We start from the raw sequence: 16,854 nt of genomic DNA on the forward strand, positions 1-16,854 counted from the left end.
CCTAAAAAATGGACTCTTAGATATCTTTATTTGAGGAATGCAAGCTTTAACAAACAATCCTGCAATCAAAATCGGTGGTTACCTAGTAACAGTTCTTCACCATCATAATGCAACAGGTATGTGTGTGTTATGCAACTTCACACTGTTAAATTCGGAGAAGAGGTGAGACTTTGGCTGGTACATTCATTCCGCCTCTTTCTGACCCATTTTCTAGCTTTATCCTAGTGAAGACTATTGCCAAACCACAAGTAGAAGACAAGACACTGCCCTGTCTTTCATAATAAGCCCCAACTAGTTTAAGAAGTAAAACAACAAAAGCAAGCTGTTTAACATTGACGTCATTTTATAAAAGATAAACATATTTGCAATCCAGGAGGATAGTGAGTAGAAAATAATTATACAAAATTATGCTGTCAAGGGTTTCAGTAGATTCAGATATGTTAATATAAATGGAAAATCAGCCACTTGCTCACAGTGGCATTTAATCAGCAAGGAGTTCTACTCCTTTGAGCTTGTCATGGGATAGCCTGTACTTCTCTGACGTTGCTTTGAAGTGGGAGAAGGTGTGCAAGAAAGCTTCAGTGTATTATTTTTTTTTCCTATTCAGGTAACGTGCCTCGGTCTCAGTGCCCCCTCACGCACAGCCTGCGCAGCTACACCTGTGGATAATGCAGTATATTCTCAATGCCTACAGCTGTGCTGTAGGTTAGCCTTTCCTAGAATTAAAAAGATCCTCTTCTACATTTGGGTACTCGTGCCTTAATCTTGCAGGTGGAAAACAGAACAAGAAATAGTACATGCCTCTCAAATGTGTGAGAGTCATCCTTTGTATTCACCTCGGTTTGTGTCTATGAAATAGCAATGCTGTATTTTGAATGCCAGGTAAAACAGGAGACAGAAGCTCACGCGTTTGGAAAGCTAATAGGGAATTCTCCCCCAAAGAGGACACTTTCTCTGGCCCTGCAGTGACATTGCTGCACACCGTGATGTTGCAGGCTTAAGACGTAGTTGAGACACCCTTAGGAAAAACACTGCTGAAGAAACAGCTTTGGGGAAGGTGGTAGCATCCTTTGGAGATTAATATTTAAACCAACACCAGTCCACCCCCGCCCAAGTTACTGGAGACGTTTTTCAGAGTATGTGAGCTCAGAATAAAGAAGTGGCGTTGTCCACCTGGTATTTTGACATGTGGCTCATTTGGTGAGTGGCTTACACAAGTACTTAAGCATGAGCTTAACTTGGTTTCAGTGGTAAGCATGGCTAGGTGTTACGTGTAACTGTTGTGAAGACTGGAGATAAGTATCTGAAACAAAGTGTTACGGTTTTGACTATAAAAGTTACTCTTCAGGGAAAATGCAAATGTTTGCATGGAAGTAACTCTCACAGAGAAATAGCTGCTAAAGTGACTGTATGGTGCATTCCCCCTCCCTCCTCCTCTGATTAAGGTTATAAACAAGAGTGGCATTGCTCAACAATTGATGGTGAGTGCTGACTTGTAATGATGATCATTGTATCACCGCGGTGTTATCATGTTAGATTAAATTTATGGTTACTTTTGCATCAAGGGTGATGCTTTTCTTCATTCTTTTGCATAACATACCTCAATATTTATTTGAAGGAAATTTGTTTTGAAGGCTTTATTTGAAGGAAGAAGCTTATATTGCCTGCTATTTCTCATTTGCAAAAACATTACCTTTTACCCACTGCTATGAAGCACAAGCTATGAGTAAATCACTCTATTGAGAAAATAAGTATGCGATAAATTTTCATGAGCAGTTTCATCTTGCGTTTGCCACAAGCTTGAAATAACTTATGGGGAAATGACCTTGGAGGGGGGAAGAAATGCTGAAAAAATTGTGAATAAGACACAGCACTACTGTGGCCTCAAAATTGAGGCTTCCTTGAAGCTGTTTTTAGTGGTGTTAACGTTGGATGTCAGAATAAGTAAATAAATGAGATTGTTAAAATCCTCTGCAATTGCAAAAATGGCATGTCAGTTAATCCAGGGTGGCACAGTGGTTCTAAATGGTGAGAAGAAAACAAGAGGGAGAGAACTTTAACGTCTTAATAAGTCACCCAAACTTAGCCTTCCTTCTCCTCCCCCTAGAAGCTGCGTTAACTTTTGATATCGTTAGTGATTTGACACTACTGAATTTTCAATGCCTTTTTGTTTGATTGCCTTAAAATTAGAAGCAGCTATCTCATTGCCTTAAAAATGTATTGTCACTAAAAAAGAATTCATTTATTTTTAAGTCCAGAATATCTGTGGTGGAACAGAAAGTGAGCCATTTCTTTATCTCACTTTTGAGGTCAGAACAAATAGAGCCTATGGCAAGGCATTAGGAAAACATGACCTTGGCTGAGCAGCATGGGCCCTTCAACTCTGGTGCAACGTGTAGATGCTTGAGTCAAAGTAGGTTTTCATGACTATAAAAAAAAGTGGTGATTATTTTTATTTTTTAAAATTTGAGTAAATGTCCCATTTAACTTTTGAAAAGAGATGTGGAGTAGGAAAGCAGTGATAGCTTTCCAGTGGAAGTTCCAGTGCCAGCAAGTCAGGATAGAAAAACTGCTGATAACTAAGTGCAAATAAAACAAGGGCGAGGATCCCTGAGGCACCCTCTGACCTGGGGTGAGAGCTCAGGCCAGCGAGGGGGTCGGGACTGGAGTATCCCGTAAATAAATTGGGAACTCTCAGTCTAAATGGGTGTATTACAGCTTCAGCTCTGGAACGGGCTCAGCAGCTCCTGTATTCTTTCTGAAGGGCAAGATGAGACATCAGAAAAACAAAAAAAAAAAAAAAGGAAACTCATCGTTGGGTATTTGAGAATGCCATGGGTGAACGGTTGCCCTTAACATTCCTGTTGCAAAAGGGGGAGGCAAAAAAAGGTAACTGTGGTTCTGTAATGGAAATATATTGTTTAACTGTTACACTTCACCCGAGCTTTACTATTTCCTTCTTTAGAGATCGAAAGGCTGTGTTGCATGAATGCTGTAAAATACATGTGCCTGAAAATCACCAGCTAAACTAACTGGTGGGCGATACTGGCGTTCCTTCCAGTCCGACAGACTTTTTTGTCAGCTCAATGAAGGTCACAAACATAATAGTATTACTTCTTTGGCCGTAAAATAAAGAGAACAACTTATTTTGGTTTGGCTGGTTTTTGTTTTGGTTTTTAGCAAGAAGGACGTGATCAAATATTTAGATGTCCTTTAGGAGTGTGAGAGATTGCTGTCTCGGGTATTACATGAAACAGCAGTTAACTTCTGTTTAATCCCTTGGTTTAGGGAAGCTGTGTATGTGTCTGAGAAGAAAGAGACATGTATTTTGCACTCACCTGCTTGGCTATATAGTCAGTGATAGCTGAATAAATAAATTTATTTTTTTTAAAGTTATGTCGTCCCTTCAGCGCCTTCTGGCCATAAAGCATGTGTAAAGCTGGACAAAACTTTGAGGGTATAAAAAAACCCCAAACCTACAAAAAACTGAAACCCAAACCACCTAATTTACTACTAAACCTGCTTGCCAACCTTATTGGATAAGTTCTTTGCTGGGCAAGGTGGAAATTTAGACTGTAGAAGAGAAGCACATCAGAATGACTTGTCCCCTCCATGCTGTGGCCAGCTGACTTGCTTTGCTAGGTCACTGTGCCAGGCATTAGGCGTCCCTTTCTTTCTGGAAGGGTTGTATATCCCTTTAACCAGAGAGGAATGATGCAGCCCAAGTAAAGTACAGTTAAATGCTTGGCGTATCTTAATGACTTCTAGCATTTTCTTCTGAAAGTATACATGGTAGATAGGGCTACCTAGCAGTATCAATAAACGCTTCAGTACAAGGTGTTCTAAAAACAAGTAAGCAGTTGTTTTTTAGTCAGCATAGTGTGAATGATAGTGATAGTCTCCTGCGTGGAAGGTTTTAAACCAATTTCTAGCCTGTTTATTGTGTAATATTAACTGATGATGGTTTATGATTCATATCTCATATGGTTTTGCTTGCTTGCCTGTCGCTTGCATCTGAAGCCATGTGATTAGGTATACACAGGTTTAAAACTTCTCACACACAATTCTTATTTCGTCCATTAAATTAATCTGTGTTTGCATGTATAATATGAAAACATATCCGTTTATTATCTTACAGTATGAATAATTTTTTATTCCTTAAAGTATTTTAATCAAAACAATCCATGTGCACTAAGTGATTGTGGTAGGGCTTGGTAGTCTCACGTCTAATTCGAGGGATTGTGAATTATGTGAATAGCTGGTTTAAATCTGTTTGCAATTTACACAGCTCATGTCTTCCAGCTTGCACAGGTGGGTTGACTAAGGTACATGAAGTTTGGGAAAGATGTTTGGGTTATGTTGTTTGCAGTGATTTAGTGGTGAAATAGGTAGTGTGCTTTACTCAGATGCAGGAGATCTTTCTGAAGTCAGAAAATTTTTATGGTTTCCTCAAAAGTCTAGATTTCCTAGTTAGCTTAGAGCTCTTCATCCCAGATACAGCTACTGATCAGTGCTGCACGTGCAAAACTATAAAGCACTATTGGGATAAAAGAGGTTGTACACAGCTACAGTTATTGTCAACCATGTGAAATTCTGAAACAGGATGGTCTAAATGAAACTAGTATTTGGTTTCTGACTTCTAGAGCTTCTTTCTTCCCTATTACCAGCTAATGATTTTAAAATATTTTTTCTTCTCAGTTGCTTTGTGTGAGTGGATAATGTTTATAAACATAAAGAGGTATAAAACTTACTTGAACTTGTGGAGCAGCGGTTGTGCTTGCTGTGGAAGAAAAGGAAGGAAATGCAAGAGGTTTCAGAGTTCCTGCTGAATACCGCTTTTCCATCTGATCTGTCAAAGGAACTAGTGGGAGTGTGAATATAAAAGTTATTTGGGCTTTTTCAGTATGGTTGTGCTTCTGTGACTTGGAAGTTAATTACAAACCCTGAGATGAGGAAGGGTTTTTACTGTGGAAAAGAAAGCATGTTTGCTGCAGCTTTGACAGCTGCCACTTGTACACAAAGCAGCATTTGGTGTCGTTTGAATTTGCATGGATGCACAGAAATCTTGATGGTGATGTGAACTTTTCTGTACATAAGAAAACATTTTTCATGTTTTGTGTCCACTACTGGGTCTTATTCACATCGAGATTACAAGTACAGTCATTAATGTAATGAACTGAACATAACAAAACACTTTACTGGCAGCTTTGTGAGTTTAAATAGCTTCTTCACACTTTAAAAAAAAAAGTATATTCCATAAGTGGTAAATAGATAATGTGTGCAAGCTGAGAGACTGCATGCCATCAGAGGAGGGAGCCTGTACCTGGCAGAGGTTCTTACCCTGTGCCGTTGTTGCAGGTCATCTTCTAGTGAGGACAATGATGGACACTTCTGTGTTTCCCTTCCTTCCATTTCCCTCCCCTCAGGTGACGTTTGCCTGACTCACACACAGACAGCTGCGTTACCTACCTTGCTGCAAGCAGGCGCTGCCAGCCTGCTCTGCACTGCTCCATGGCTGTGCGGGTCTTGGAGGAGGGACGACAGCGGCAGCCGACTGCAGCTCACTCTGGGTGCTGGAGACAGGCTTGTGGAAGTGGCAGCAAAGTTTCCGGTAGCAGCTGTGCTCCCAGTCTTCTTGGGGAGCTGCTGAGAGCTGCCTGGTCACTGTTGCGGTAGAGGCAATGTGAGTTTTGGCAGACCACGCCGATTGCACAAGCAGCCTGTCTTCCTTCCGGGCTGTGGTATTTGGTGTTACCCTTGAACTGGTATTTCGGGCTTCCCGTGCAACGTGCTGGAAGGTCTGTTCTGTAGATGTCTGTGGCTATCTCTCTATGAATCTCTGTGTACCGTATGGGGGGTCAAAATGACGCAGAATTGAACTCCTGTGATTTTTCTCTGGCATGCTGGCTTGCTCATCTGCCCGTCTGCCTTCGTGGCCTTTCTGATTCCCTTGCATCCTTGCCTCCTCCCTCGTGCTCTTGCCCCCTGATGAATTTGGCGTTCATATTTGTGGATCTGTTACAACATTGGCTGGGTTCAAAATAAGCGGCGTTGCAGTCTGCCTCTGGCTATATACAGTGGCGGAGCAGGGTGCTTACCTGGCCGCAGGCCAGCATCAGCTCAGCTTGCACAGGGAGCTTCCTCCGGCCCGGTAGAAGCTGCAAAAAATATTGGGTGTTTCATCTCCTAGCTACAAAACCTGCGGAGATGTTCCTTTCCACTTTATTCTGTGCGTGGAGAAGCTTTTATAAATCAATAAATAAAATCCTTCAAAATTCAAGAGATTAATGGGCTCAGGCAGGCTTTTCAAAAATCATCCAAGCTTGATCTACTTCAGATCTCTGTTGAAGTTGGTTGGGGTGATCAAATCTGCTGAGTGACTTGAGTTTGAAGCTGAGCTGACCTCACCTAGAGCATTCTCCCATATTCTCTCATCTTCTGAACAAGCTCAGAAGTAATAGGTGCCTTCACAGCATGTCAATGCACCGGCACCTGTGGCTCAGCACCTGTGGCAATGCCGAGTGCTGGCGCAGCCCCAGGGGAAAGCAGCAGGGAGGTGCTTGGTTTCCAGCACCTGTGCGGCGTTATCCTTTCTGCTTTTGTTTAAAGTAATTTATGCAGCTTCCCATCTTTTCTGTCAACATGCTGTGCTCTTCAGCAGATCCAGTTAATAGTCCTTTGGGGGCGAAATGACCTGGGTGGCATTTCCCGCATGATTAGAAGAGGACAAGTGTCCTGCTCTGGACGGTTACAAGGCTTAAATGCCCAGCAGGGCGACCCTTTTATCTGGTTGGAACAACTAGGTGAAATTCATGTGAAGGCCCTTCTTAGAGCAGCACAGTCTTAAATTGACTTAAACCATCAGTCCACCACACCTTTAAGCTTCAGCATCCCAGCAGCTCATTCTTACCCTTGTGCCAGTACAGGCGTGATGAGCTGGATCAGGGAACTGGTTGGCCATACACCAGGTAGTTATGTTTGAGCAAGGTCAGTTGACCGCTGAAGCACCATTTTGTCAGGGGAGCTCCAAGCCAGCCGGTGGCAGCCTCTGATCTCAGAAGCCTGGGGAGATTGCAGCATAGTCAAATCGACTTGCCACAGGTGCAGTAAAACTGGGGAATTCATAGCCTAATGCATACACCAACAGCCATTTCTTTCATCTCTGAAGATGTCATTTGGTTTTTTTCTCAAATTTTGCTGTAATAGATAAGTTGTTTAATTCTGGAACAGCAGACAGCGAAAGGCTTTGGTGGTTTTGCTGGCAAAATGCTTTATTGTTGCTATGGGAATAGTCCTCGCATGCTACAGAGCTGGAGTGACTCCTGGCCACTAGCAGGAGATCTGTTATGCCATGTTTGTGGACACTGAGAAATGAATTGGATTCTCAGGATTTAAGGAATGTAACTTAAAAGTTTTCTTCCACGAGCACAGTCAGAGGACAAAGTAGACATAAGTGTTACCTCTGTTTCACTTTTGTTATCTCTGCTTTATAAGAGTATCTTGAACTGCAAATACAAGACAGAGCTGCATACTAACTTTAAAAATATGTTTTATTTTTAGCTCCCAGGAAGATGAGCGGCCTATGTCACCCTTCTATGTGAGGTATTTACTCATTTGTTTTACTTTATTTTTCTGTGTGGGATTGACTCGTTATTGGAGTTTCATGTGGGGAGTGATGCCAGAAATGCTGAACAGACTGTAATCAGACTGAGGATTAATGTTAAACTCTTAATTATTGCTCAGCTAGTGGGATGAATGAGTCTTCAGAGATGCAAACTCTGTTGTATTTTGTATTTAGAGATGAGGCTCAGGGTTTAGTGCCAGTCTTGTAAGATCTTAATTAGAAGATGGACATTCGCTTCCTCTTTTCTTCAGTCATTATGCAGCATAGATGCCTGTCATGAGTAACTTGTAATCTGTGGGCACAGGAGAGATTTTTGCCACAAGCTTTGAGGAACTGGCAGCGTGTGCTGCTCAGAAAGAAACCAGGAACCAGATGGTGAGTCAGCAGCCCATAGAGCAACTGCTCCGCTGCTGCAGCCCAGAAAAGCAGGAGAGTGCCTGGGTCCCCAGCGTGCCTGCCTGGAGGGAATAGGGCTCATGCTGCATTTGAACAAATTGCGTTTCTTGTTTTGCCAACTGGAGGGCAAAGTCACTGCTTGTAAAAGGCCTCTCATTCTATTGACATCAGTGAAAGTTTGCTCTGCTTGCTTCAGTAGCAGGCTCAATTCCAGTGCTTTCATTTATACTTAGTAGAAGAACAGGAGCCAGGGCAATTAACAGTGAAGGGCTGCAGAGGAGGGCGGGCCAGATATTATAATTGGGTGCTTTGATCTCTGTAGAGTTTAAACAAATAGAAAGAAATCCCTGTGGTGCTTTTTGTGAGAGCAGTGATATTTCGGATTCTTACAGTGGTCTCTTAAATTTGTTCATTCACTTGCATATATTCCTATTTATCTTTGTAGCTTGAGTTTTTTCTTAGAGAATTTTTCTAACGTAATCTACAGAAAGTGTGCATTTCATGCATACTTTTAATATGCAGACTTCCATTAAAACTGTGGGTCAGTGAACCGTTTATGCAGCCAGGCTAGTCCATGGTCTTGCCTTCCTTCCTGTTGATGCACCATCATTCCCTGCAGTGTATTTGTGCAGATGTTGCTTAGTCTGTGCTTCAAAAGCTCCAAACTGTCTGAGGAGGTTCTGCCTTTTCCTTTGGGAGATTATTTTGTAGCTGCATACCTTCCGTTATCATAAGTTTTCCCCAGTTTAAATCCTCATCCTGTCTTTCCATTGAAAATGGTCCCTTTCTTTCCTTTTCTTTCTGGCTGAATGTGACCTTGAAATGATGGTAGGCTTTTGTTACATTTCTATATGTCTTACTGCTTAAAACTGTACTTTCAAGCCCTTTCCTGGGTCATGGAAAGATGATCCAGGTAGGAGATTCCTGCAAGGTCAGCTGAAGAGATTGCCAAGGAGATGGGGAGACGAGGAGTGGACCCAGGGAAACTGGTGTCAAAACAAAGGCATTTCTGAGAGGCAGGGAGCGGGTTTGGAAATGTTAAATGGACATGTGGGCGTATTAGGATGGGGAACAAAGGATGAGTGTGTCCATTGGAATGAAGGGACGGCTTTCCATTAGAATATTTCTTGCAAATAGAAATATAACAGTCAGGAATAAACACATAGTGGGAAAGTGAAGAAATGGCTAGTAGGGGCAGAGAGAGAGCAGCACACCTTGCAACATAAGGCTTCATGCCAACCTTGTGTCTTCTGTAACATTGCTGAGACACAATTACTTGTAAGTAAAGCTAGCAGCTTGTAAGTCTTGCTGCTGTTTGTCACACATCAGAAATGTGTACTTCTGAGGTCAGTTGCCAAGTGCAGTTAATTTGGCAGGACAGCTGGTGCTGGCTGGGCAATTCATGGTGCTTCAACAACTGAGAACTTGAGTGGGTGGCCAGTTTTTTCTGTGCAACTTTGAATGTTCTAATTGTTGCCCCAGAGTTGTGCATGACGTATGTAGGAATTGTGTTTCAGACCATGGAAAAGGAAGGGGAGACAGTCTGCTTTAGCTGTCTGATGGTCAAATCTATTTGTATTGCTACCAACCACACTTCATAGTTTGAAATACTGTTCAAGTAATCCTTCAAGTGAATCAAGAATGTGTATGTACAGAGCGGCCATTGCTGCACACAGAGGGCTGTACAGGTAATTATGCAACAAGGTAATTAAATAGGAATGAGAGCTCTTTAGCTTCCAAACACTGCACAATACTTGGCTTTTGCCAGACTGAAGGAGCATCATGTCCCTCCGTAAACGAGTTTTGGTAGGATCAGGCCAGAGACTTACTCACTATTCTATACGCTATTTCTTAAAATGGCACTGATTTAGGGGTTGTCGATTTGTTTGAGTTTTTTTCTTTAGACATTGGGAAAGTCATGACCAAGTGTAGAATTAATTACCACTGCTGCTTTGTAACTGAATAAGCAGTGGGTAAGTGGTAAATGAGACAAAATGTGACATAGGTTTGTCAAGAGAGGTGGTAGCAGTACAACTAAATTATTTTTTATAAGACTTTCCAGAGAGTGGAAGAAAAGGAGTATACTTAATCTGTCTGATGTCAGTAAAATGCTTTATATGTCATGCTATCTATATGGGGAGAATGGGCATTATACTAGAGCTTCAAGATGGGTAGAGAGGGTGTGAGACCTACAGGTACTGCTGTAGGAGAGGAGGGAGGTTGCTGGTGGAGTTCCTTAAGTGTCATTGACTTTTTTTTCATTGATAGCCACTGGCATAATAAAATAGAGTCATGCTCATGAATTGGGCTTATAGCAGAAATCTAGGAAAGGTGAATGGGATGAGGGTGTCCTTCAGGAGAAAATATATGACGATGAGCTATGATACAGGATGGTTGAGGTAGATACAGATAAAGATAAGCATGAAATATAAAATACGGGATGAAAAATAGTAACATAGGTAATAAAGTCATACATCTCAGGACTAATACTGAAAATCCATTACATGAAAGGGGAGTTCCTCACATTTGGAAATGGCAGGGAAGAAAAAGATGTGGGCATTCTTGTTTGTGGAGGGATGGAAGGGAGGTATGAGATGAAAATGAAATAATCAAGTTGAAGTAATCACATGACAGTGGATATATAAAGTGAAGTGTTTTCAGTATACTTAGAGAAAGAATGGATGCCCTTGCACAAGAGTCAGATGAGGCCTCGTACAGTTTCAGTAACTCCATGTTCCAATGGCATTAGATTTGTGAAGATGATTAGAGAAGCAGGCAGACCCTGGTATAAGATGGAGAAAATAGCAGGGAAGGCTTATTCACCATAAGAGATAAACCAGAGTACACATATTCCCTTCAGACTTTAGAGAGGGGGAAGGATTGTTTATGTTAAGTAACAATACTGACGCAAGAGAAAATGTGTACAAACAGGCTATGAATAAATTCGGGCAGAAAATCAGAAATTTTGTAACTGGAGCCCTCTTTTGTTTGGCACTGCAAGGATGAGATGGGCTTGACTAGTTTGTAAGATCTGGGGTTTGTGTCCATTCATCTACTGCTGACCAGGGTTATTCTCTCCCTCCCTGTACGCCTTGGTAAGATGATTTGTTGACTCAGCTGTGCCCAATAGCAGGCAAAGAGATTTCTGGGCTGTTAAAAGAAGAGCCTTGCTGGGTGATTGATTGTTCCAGAGAGCCATGCCTGAAGGCCATTTATGTTCCAAAACCTTTTGTTGCAAAACCTTGTGGCAAAGGGAGTTGAGATTGTTAAAAAATACGTAGTGCTGTTCCTTGTATAATTCTGTAGTGAGACTGTGAACGCCAGCTGTACTGAGTAATCGGTACTGAGAAACACTCTGCAGTTTCGGGTAATGAGAGCAGCATCTGGCAATGGCAATTCCCTGTAAGCACACTTCCACTCAACGTGTGCAGTGAGTTTTTAGAAGACAGGGAATCTACAGATGTGCTTCGTGCTGGTGTATATGCTTTAGATTTGACATCAGTCACATAGATGGTTTCAGAGGAGTTTCCTGATGACTATATCCTGAGATAAACCAGAGTGATATTACAGGGAAAAAAGCAAAAGCTTTGTAGTGCGGAGCTTCCTTGTTTACGTACAGAGCATTCAACTGAAATTGGGATGAGAGCTGACATCACAAGCAGTGCCAAAAATCTGCATTGCAGATACCCATGAGTGCAAGGCAAGGCACTGGACAGTTTCACCTGGTTTAGTACTTCTTTTCCTTGAAGTACTAATATCCTGTTGGCAGTATTCAGTACAGCTGACTGTTTCTTCTTTTAGCAGTTGTTATTTGAGACAACTCTTTTTATATAATGCAAGTCAGGTATTCTTAGCCTGTAGTATATTGGGTAAGGTGGTTTGGTCTGTTTGTTCTCAGGTCAGTTTTCTGAAGAAACTGAAAATTCTTGTTCTAGTTCTCGTGCCTGCTCACAAATTTGCTTGGCCGCCTTCCCACTGGATGCCGCCCCCTGAGTGGGACATACCAGAAAAGGCCCACAGGATTGCTGGACCCTTTTACAAGTCATGATTACGTTGTGTGATGCACATTAACGTCCTGTATCACATTGGCACTGGCTGAAAATAAACACCGGCCTGCTGGATGCATCTGCTCACATGTCCAGCTACTGTGCAGGTCAGAGTTCCCCTTAGGAGTATTTCCCTTCTCTGTAGAGGAACCTGTACAGACTCAGCCATCCAAATTCTCCAAGGTAAGTTGAGTGGCTTGTATGAATCCCCTTCAGGCTTGTCTCTGCTCCAAGCAGTAGGTGTCAGTGTGCACCCATCATAAAGGGTGATCCCAGTACAAGTGAAACAGCAGGAATCCTGAAGAAAACAAGACAGTTGCTTTCAGTGGGTTTAGTTTTCTGCATGGTAAGAAGGTAGTGTCAAATATAATGTACTGCATTTAAAGAAAGGGTAACTGAATCTGAGCTCACAAAAGCATTAAGATGCTGAGAAAACACTGAAAGTCTGTCCTCTGTGTGATGGGACATCCCAGTAACTAAAAGCACATCTCTATTCTTAAACTAATTATTTTCACATTTTGTATGGAGACACAATCCTCCTTTTTGGGAAATGTGTGTCAATTGAAGTAGTTGTCTTAAAATAGATCCAATGTGAGTCTGCAGTATTGCATGACACTGTGTGCCACAGTTGTGGAGAGTGAAAAGTGTTTCAGCTATGTAAGTACCTATGAAATAGGAATTTCCTAGGCCACAGGTTGGAATAATGTATTTGGAAGGACTTCAGAAATTTACCATCTGAAATGCCAGAGCCATTTAAACATCTTCCTCTGTGCTGGAATGGCAAAATGGTAAGAAGCTTTTGCATCTGTTGAGGCTTTCTTACTGTTGTGCTTGGCTTTAAAAAACAAAGAAACAAACAAAAACAGGGGAAAAAATAGCTTTGCTTCCTGCGTAAAGCAGATGGAGATTAATAACGCAATGAAGGACCTTAGTTCCAGATCGCAAGTATAGCTTATGATTTAGGCCATTAAGTATGGTCAAGAATTAATTCATTAACTTCATAAATGAAAACTCAGTCTGGAAAAGTACTACGTCACTAAGTTTGCTCTGGCTGATATTTTTACTTTGCTCTTTTATACCTGGATGCCCTAACGTTTTGCTCAGTAGTACCTTGAATGAAAAAAAAAAAACAGGTGAGTGGGGTGGATGTCCAACTGTTAGTTGCCTGCTGTCACAGGATGCACAATGCAGATCAAATAGGGTGCAGGTATTGCATGAGAGAATTCTTACTCCAGTGCGTATCTTTTAAACCTAGAGAGTACTAGTCAGGGGAGGCAAGGGAGGTTAAATGTGTTAAAGGTGATGGAAAATACAACCTTCCCATACTTGAGGTAGAACCAGAATGGGACGAGAGGCCATGCAGTAAGAGTTGACCTTGTGTGTGGAGCAAGGTGTTATCCAGAGCTGGTGACACCTCGGAAAGTGAGCAAGAGACTTCAGTAAACAAGTTAACACTGGGAAGTGCTAAAGGTCAGACTTCCCAAAAGGAAAAGCAAGAAGGTTGTAAGAAGCCAGTTCAAAAGTTTATAGCGCTTAAAAGAGCTGTGTGCCTTGATGCAGGTTTTGTGGCTGGCTTTCTGAAAGTCAAAGTCCCCAGAACTGGGAAACACTCCTGCTGCTTTCCATCAGCTGAGGAGAACCTTTAATTTCTATCGAAAGTCACTATTTCTCAGCTTGCTCTGTAGCAGCTGCATAATTTAATAAAGATGATCTAGCTGTGGAGATAATTGACTATACATATCAGTGAAGTGGAGCAGACATGAGGAGAAAATAATTAAGCAAAGCAGAACATGAGTTCCCATTGTCCGGATGATTTACTGAGCAAAGCAGCCCTTCCGAGGCAGCTGCCCATACAGGCGGGCATGCCAAGAGGGCTCTTCGGGGCATGGCTCTTCTCTCGTGCTCTGTGAAGCTTAAATCCAAAGGCAGAGCAACTTTTGCCACCCAAGAAGTTTGGAAAACCCCACAGGATATGCCCTGCCTGCCTGGTTGCTCTTCTGGGCTGTGAAATCCTTACAGGGCTGTGCCTTTCCCTGCGTTTAGTAACGCGCTGGAGCACCTCCTGCTCTGTCCTCTGTCCCTGAGCAGGCTCAATTTCTAAAGCCACTGTGTAACTCTCCCCTCCACCATTTGTTTTGACTGTCAGCTTCCTTGATGTAAAAAAGGTTGGTGCAGAGTAAATAAAGCAACTTAGCAATGCATTTAAATTAAGCTTCAAAATGAAATAGCAAGGAAAATTACCAATTGCGGAATTAAAAGGAATTTAGTGGATCTGGAAAAACTCTGGTTTAAAGTCTCCATCTTATTGAGAGAAAGCTAATAAAAGAGCATTAAAATATCACAGGGCTATGAATAAAGCTATATTCGGTATGCCAGGAAGCAGTATTTAGGAGGGAAATACAGTAAAATCAGAATATCACAGCTTCATTTTGTAGTCATCCACCCCGCTGGCATGTAGCTGTATACATATTTTCTTGTGATTTATTGGTAGTTTGAAAATCACCGTATTAGTGGCTCTCCAACAGAATCTGTATCATCTCAGTAGGGCTTTTCTAGATACCACAAAGTAGTTGTTACACAGATACAGCATCATTATGAATTAGCAAGGTTAATGGACTTAAAACTGCATTGGTGTTAGTAAAGCACATGATTCACTGAGAAATAGACAACTACAGTATTTATTGGGGTGTTAGGGATTTTTTTGGCATTTTATTTAGGTATTTTTGCAGCTTTATCTTTTATTTCTTCTTTTTATTACTTTTTGCGTAAAGAAGCTGGTGCGTTTTCAGTACTGATGCGAGTGGTTTGCAGATAGTCAGTTGGCCTTGAACACCACAGAGTTATCAGCATGAAGTTTTACTTACATACGGTATCTAGCCTTTCATCAAGTTTATGTGAAAGAGGAGTTTGCATTTTTGCACAGTGTTAATTCCGTTGGAAATAGAGGGAAGAGCTATTTCCTGAGATCTTCTGTCTTGTCTGATGAGTATATATACCTACATCCTGGGGATGTTTTAAAAAAAACAGAATCCAAACAATCCGATCTCCTCCCCACCACCACTTTTGTGAAATGAAAACAGAGAAGAAAGGTGTGATATGAAAGACACCCCCACTCAGTATGAATTGCAAGTAAATATTATAGGAAGTTGATACAATATTAACTTACTCCCACGCATGTAGGAACAGTAGTCAGTGTATGAATTGTATCTTGGAACATGGTTTAGCCTACCACACTAGCATCTTTCTTCCTAATTCATCTCCCACGGGAGGCCACATCTTAAAAAATGGTTTCAGGCTGTGAAGAGCCCGAATAGTTCATGTAAGTGAACGGGAAAGCAAGTAGGGTACTTGACATTTACTCTTCAAATTTCAAAGCCAACCAGTAGTTAATAGTCAAGATATCACATGTGGAAAGAGAGGGATCTTGCAAATATTTTGTTTTCCTATGTGCAGATTGCATGCCCATAATAATAAATACGGTAATATTTGTTTGTATGTCTTCTGTTCATGAAATCATCTGAATGACACAGCTGCTGGGATGCTGTGCAGGTGATGTGGGATATACTGGCAAATCAATGTTTTTCACACGGTGCCACTGCTGCAGGGACCTGTCCCTGGGCTGGAGACGAGCACCGGGTGAAACTGGGACTGGAAGAGAAGCACATGTGCTTCGGGCACACTGCTTTGCTCACACCGAGGGGAGCACTGGCTCAGCCAAGGGAAGCTGAAGCGTATGGGGACTCTGATTTGTAGTTGAGTGTTTGTGGGGGTTGTACTTCACTGCAGGAGTTAGCCTGGTTTGTTAGTTTGGTTAAACTGGCTGTAGTGGCTCTTCATTTACCCTTCTTGTCCTCTGTCACCTGCCTTCCGCCACAAGTGACACTCAAACCCAGGAAAGCCACAGAGCGGTTATGACCTGAGAGTGCTGCAGCGTCTTGGCTGGCTCTGGGTCTGTATGGTGAAGCGTGAAATATTTGAGGGAAGCAGAGGAGGAAACCTTTGGCTGGTGGAGGGAAGTCAGCCGTTGGTGGTTCTTCTGCATTGAAACGGTTTGGGAGAAGGTGGTAAAGGCTGAAAGTAATGGATGGTGGTTTTGGCAGGAGGCAGAATTTGTGCCCAGCCTGGCTCATACCCTGGCCATGCAGTGCCATTTCATTGGGATAGATCAGTCGGTGGTACTGCTAATTCCGTTGCTGATAACAGGGCTAAATCAAAATGAAGCCCCTAGGCATGTAACTTACTTGACTTAACAAAGATCACAAGAGGAATGAATAGGCAAAAAGTGTCACCTTGTCTGCAGAGCCGAGTCAGTGTGGGGGAAGAAGGGGCAGGATGGGACTCAGCTTGGCAAAGGGAGGCGAGCAGTGACAGTGTAAGGCAGACCTCAGCTGCGCAAAGTGGCACGTCAGCTTGTTCAGAAGGGCTTTAAACAGCAAGCGATGACACCTACAGTCACGTTGGCTCTGCCTGAGCCTGAAAACAGACAGAGGCAAAAGAGAAAGAAGAGAGCATACGTTTTATTTTTTAAAACGTGAGGCAAAGAACACGAGTATCAGAGTAGCAGGAGAACTGTGCAAAATATGTATTTTGACTTTGTCGTCCATTAATATTTAAAGATTCTTAAATATTAAGTCACCTTTCACAGACCATACATTTTCAAAAGACAAGGACTTTTGTGATAAGGCTAAAAACAACCTGCAGCAGCAGAAGGGTAAGAAGAAAGCCAATAATCTGGAGCATGTTGAGGTTGAAATATTTTCTGTTACACCTTGGCCTACTGCAAGGGCA

The 16,854-nt window shown here is 42.1% G+C and overlaps 1 protein-coding gene across 11 annotated transcripts in view; it reads left to right on the top strand.

The window, feature by feature from the left end:
• Positions 1-16,854, top strand: part of FAM13A (family with sequence similarity 13 member A) — a 133,844-nt gene that overhangs the window by 76,068 nt on the left and 40,922 nt on the right. For 9 of the 11 annotated variants that reach the window (XR_008730957.1, XM_055702450.1, XM_055702459.1 and 6 more), the window contains one exon: positions 7,561-7,602. Coding sequence is in view for 10 of the 11 variants with exons in the window: in XM_055702450.1 (XP_055558425.1) it covers positions 7,561-7,602 (42 nt within the window). In the remaining variant the exon portion in view is untranslated. Of the gene's footprint in view, positions 1-1,171; positions 1,201-2,867; positions 2,890-7,560; positions 7,603-16,854 lie in introns of those variants that run through there. The other 2 variants (XM_055702489.1, XM_055702497.1) reach the window with 2 other exon arrangements.

The sequence above is a fragment of the Falco cherrug genome, chromosome 1 (assembly GCF_023634085.1).
Source record: "Falco cherrug isolate bFalChe1 chromosome 1, bFalChe1.pri, whole genome shotgun sequence".
Taxonomy (NCBI): Eukaryota; Metazoa; Chordata; class Aves; order Falconiformes; family Falconidae; genus Falco; species Falco cherrug.